Below are 4942 nucleotides of genomic sequence, written 5' to 3'. Positions count from 1 at the left end.
AAGTAGCAATTTAACAAGGGTGTCCATCAACTGTAAACAGCTGTTGTGTTATTTTGAGACAAAGGCTCTTTTGCACTCTGACAACCCACCCACTAACCCACAACAGACTACAAATACAAAGCATATCGAATGACAGTGGAATATCTCGAGGTGAAGCATGTGTGCAGACAGACAAACAGACCGGCAGACTGATCAATAACAATCAGAGATGAAGCTTAGAGACAAAGAGAACCGACCTACCCTAGCAGATCTTTTTAGATCTCAGTTCTGTTCTTACTGTCTACAGAGCCAGGTCCTTACCAGTCAGAAACAGAGTGAAGGGAGTGAAGAGGCTCAGAGTAGTTCATCATGAAACTGCTACAGACAGTCCAAGCACAGATAATACACAATGCATAATTTATTTATATAATTATACCCAGTGTCTATGGAGAGGTTAATTTGAAAAATCACAGAAACAGAAATACAAAATGATACATTAAAAATATAAAAAAAATAATTAAAAAAGGGGTCGAAAAAAGTGGTGACGAAAAGTCGGAGGGGTAGGGGCCCACACCAATATTCTTTAAGGGGGCCCAGAATTCCTAGCAACGGCCCCGTCTACCACTATCTGACGTCACTGGGAATACCCCCAGGGCACATTGCTTTGCTATGGAGAAAGACCACAATTTACCACCTCTATACTGTACTGAATGCCGCCCTAGACTGGAGACCTGCTGTTCCACAGGCTCCTCATATTGAAAGTTATTAAATCACAGTGTATTCAGAATACCACCTTTTGCTTATATGTAGGGAAAAGCTTTCAACTCAACTCGAGCATAATCCATCCAAACAACAACACACGGAACCCGCTCTCTGCTCAACCCAACTTTCAAAGACATGCTCTCAAGACCTCAGCGATGCGGGTTCTTGCTCCTCCTACCTCACAGGCTGCTGTTTGGGGCACGCTGCGACGGTGTGTGCGTGAGCACCAGCGCAAAGCTCTCCGTGCACTGCTGGCTGCTCGCCGAGGACAGCGAGCGGGGTGGCGAGGGCTGGAAGTGGCTCCTGCGGCTGAAGCAGCTGCCGGCCGTGCAGGTGCGCTGCCTCTTCCGCAGGTATTCCTTGTAGTTCTTGGTGAGCAGGGTGTAGAGGAAGGGGTTGATGCAGCTGTTGCTGTAGGTCAGGCAGGTGGTCAGGTAGTTGATGTTGCGCCGGGCCTTAATGGAGATGTCCAGGGAGGGCGGGAGGAGCTGCCAGATCCAGAAGGGCAGGAAGCAGGCCCAGAACAGGAGGACGATGGTGAAGATCAGGTAGAGGACCTGGGAAACCAGAGAAGCAGGGGTTAGGATGGAGATGTCTGGATGGCCGGCAGTCTACTTATAATGTTGTATGAATAGAAGAAATATAAAGACTGTAGGTTGAGAGAGAGAGACTGTACAGTAGGTTGAGAGAGAGAGAGAGAGAGAGATAGAGAGAGAGAGAGAGAGAAAGAGAGAGAAAGAGAGAGGAAGAGAGAGGAAGAGAGAGGAAGAGAGAGGAAGAGAGAGGAAGAGAGAGGAAGAGAGGAAGAGAAAGAGAGAGAGAGAGAAAGAGAGAAAGAGAGAAAGAGAGAAAGAGAGAGAGAAAGAGAAAGAGAAAGAGAAAGAGAAAGAGAAAGAGAAAGAGAAAGAGAAATGGATTGTGTAAACCTTCTGATTGGGCAGCTTCTTGGTCTGCTTGAAGGTCTCGGTCTGTGAGATCCAATAGGTTCGAGCCAGCCGGATGTAGAGATAGCCAATGATTATGCCCGGGGCCACGATGCTGGTGCAGAAGAGGCAGGAGATGTAGATCTTGTACGAGAGCGGGGATAGGCTAGGATGGCACATCATCTTGCTGCCCATGGTCTTCAGCTGGATGCTGAGGATCATGGGTAACGCCAGGACTAGGGAAGCCACCCACACCAGCACAGCGATGGCCTTGCGGTAGCTCTTGGAGCGCTTGACCGTGTCGAGCGGTTTGAGCACGGCGAAGTAGCGCTCGGTGCTCATAACGGTCAGGGTGAAGATGCTGGCGTGCATGGTGAGGAAGTCCATGCCAAACAGGATCTGACACCCCACGGCTCCAAAGTACCAGACCTTCAGGAACTGCGTGCACACCACAAAAGGGATGGTGAGGAGGTAGAGGAGGTCAGCCAGGGCCAGGTTGATGATGTAGATGTACATGGAGGCCGCCGACCTCATGGAGTGACACATGACCACCAGTGTGTAGATGTTCCCGGACATGCCCACCAGAAACATGAGGGAAAGGATGATTCCGATGGTCAAGGTGGCCAACATGTCCTCGGGGGAGGAGGGGGGCGGGGAAGTCACATTGGGGGCGCGCTCAGCCAACACCACCAGGGGCTCCATGGATACTGTCGTCATTGCTGGAGATAGAGAGGGAGAGAGAGAGAGAGAGAGGGAGAGAGACAAGAGGTAGAATGATGGGGAGGGGGCGGGTAGAGAGAGGGAAAGAGGGAAATAAGTATTTATAATGTATTATCAGTATCCTCCATAACTACTAGATGGAAGCAATTTTGAGAGAGAAAGCATGGTTGATTTCATGTTTATTCAGTAGTTTGTTAGAAGCTGATGCTTGATGTTTTCTTATTTGGTAGACTGAAATAATCTATTTCATGATGCATTCAGAGGATCTTAGTTGAGTGTCTATTATGAGGATTGGCTGCTTAGAGCAGATAAGGATATGCCACTATCCAGCCTTCCATTCATTAGTAAGATGCTTTAAAAAGTTAATTCCAGTGCAAATAAATTCCTTTATTAAAGAAAACAAGAATTTCAATCAGGAGTTAGAACATACCACAGCACTGAAACTGCTCCGACTAAAATAATCAGTGACCTCAGACAACTCTGATAAGGTCTCAATTATTGTCCTCTTTAGACTTAAGCCCAGCATTTGATACGACTGAACATGATATCCAAATCAAACATCTTGAAATTTGTCAAGTCTTTCTGTGTTAAACTGGTTCAGAACATACTTCAATGGAGAAAGTTTTACGTCAGGCTTGGGGGTCATGTGTCTGAGAAACATGACGTCTGCTTTGGAGCTGCCTCGGTCCATTATTATTCTCACTATACACGCTGCCACTCGGGGACATCAGAGAGCTGCCACTCGGGGACATCAGAGAGCTGCCACTCGGGGACATCATTGGAGAGCACAATGCATGTTTCCATAGTAATGCGGATCACATGTAACTACATCTCTGCTGAACCAAATTATGCTGCAGTTATAAACTCCACCACCACCTGTCTTCTAGCAATGAAGAAATGGATGAGCAAACATTTAAGAGAACTAAACTGAAATCCTACTAGTCGGTACCTAAAACAAAAAGAGGAATGATGTTTAATAATCTGGGTAAATTTACTCCCAGGATTAAATCTGAGGTTACAAATGTTGGTGTTAAGTTCGATTCAAAGGCTGAGAGACTTCAACTCATTCAAAACTCTGCAGCTCAGCTATTAACCAGAACCAAGGAGAGAGCACATTAGTCCAGTCTTAATTTTAAGGTCTTCCGCCTTACTGTATACAAAACCCCCTCATGGGCTAGGACCAAGCTACATTGCTAATGCCCTTGTCAACTACCCTACTTGCCGTCAAGATCACTGCGACCAACTGCTGCTGGTTTACTGGTGGCTCCCAGTAACAGCCGGAAGATGATTGGGGAAGCAGCCTTTGACAATTACGCCACAAAGCTAAGGAACACAATACCTATAGATATCAGGGAAGCCAGCTCGCAAAATGTTTTTGTAACCAGGGATAAGCTCGACAACGCCACCTTTTTTTATACACGAGATGAGGTCCTCGGGACTAATGACAAGTTCAACCATTGACCGCCAGAGACACGTTTCCAACAAAGAGCACAAAAGTTTATTTACCAGCTGGACAATGTGGGAAATCAGACCTCTTACCTCTAAATCAGGGTAACATGTTTATAACAAGTTATATAAAGGGGAACAACTTTATTAATGTTACACTAAAACTATAACAGGCCTGAGCACCTGAGGGTTAGGGGGGCTTGGCGAGCCTAGCAGAGGGTGAGCCACCAATGTCGGGGGTAGACTTAGAGGGCTGAGCCCAGAGAGGTGCAATACTTTACACCCACACTAGTGAAGGAACAGCAAGCCACGGCAACCTTACTTCAACCACAGCAAACGGGGTATAGACATGCAGTGCAGTGTGGGAGGGGAAAACTGACTAGCCCACCGACCGGTGACGCTCCACTCTACTGTGGCCTGGGGGGGTTCACAGGGGAGGCCCTCTAAGAAATAAATGCCAGTTAGCTTACAAATAAGATCGATAATTTCTAAAACCAGAACCAGTGTAGGCAAAACCGCAGCCAGCCTGAGACCACTTAACAGTAGTGTTGGATGGCTACCAAACAGTACCAGCAAAGCCAGGGCACCAAAAGCTGACAATGGCATGAGAACAAAAAGTTAGAAAAGCTGCCACACCAACATAACTCTCAACTTGACCGAATGTAATTACCCACAGTGGGTTGGCAGAAATCAGTCATACAGGAAATCCCATGAGGGGGGTCAGAGAGGAGCTACAGAGAGAGCACAGTGGGCAAACATTAGCAAAGAAAACAATCTCAGAAAACATGTCCTATAAGCTAGCTAGCTATCTATCTATCTATCTATCTATCTATCTATCTATCTATCTACCTACCTACCATCAACGCAGCAAACACTGGTGCTGGGGAGAGGTCCTAACCAGGTTGAGGCCTCACAAAGCTACCAATTACCCTCTATAGCACCTGTGGACTCCTCTAACGGGGCCAAGGGAAATTGGTACAGGGGGCGGGGTTCCTACCTGTGCTGCACTCTGCCCATATATGGACTTCCTGGGGGAGTGGCTATCTGTGATGCAATTACCTGAGAGCAGTGCGCCCTACTACATTTTTAAAAGCTTTTCTAACTTTATTTTA

General features: G+C 46.9%; 1 protein-coding gene across 1 annotated transcript; it reads right to left on the bottom strand.

The window, feature by feature from the left end:
• Positions 1 to 920: 920 nt before the first annotated feature.
• uts2r (urotensin 2 receptor) lies at positions 921 to 2381 on the bottom strand (the record flags this gene model as incomplete). The annotated part of the gene is made up of 2 exons (XM_084456496.1): positions 921 to 1298; positions 1668 to 2381. 2 exons carry the CDS (start codon positions 2379 to 2381, stop codon positions 921 to 923), a joined length of 1092 nt encoding a protein of 363 aa, XP_084312622.1.
• Between the last annotated feature and the right edge of the window lie 2561 nt (positions 2382 to 4942).

This window comes from Borostomias antarcticus (assembly GCF_949987555.1).
Source record: "Borostomias antarcticus genome assembly, chromosome: 22".
Taxonomy (NCBI): domain Eukaryota; kingdom Metazoa; phylum Chordata; class Actinopteri; order Stomiiformes; family Stomiidae; genus Borostomias; species Borostomias antarcticus.
This window is presented reverse-complemented; position numbering and strand designations above follow the sequence as displayed.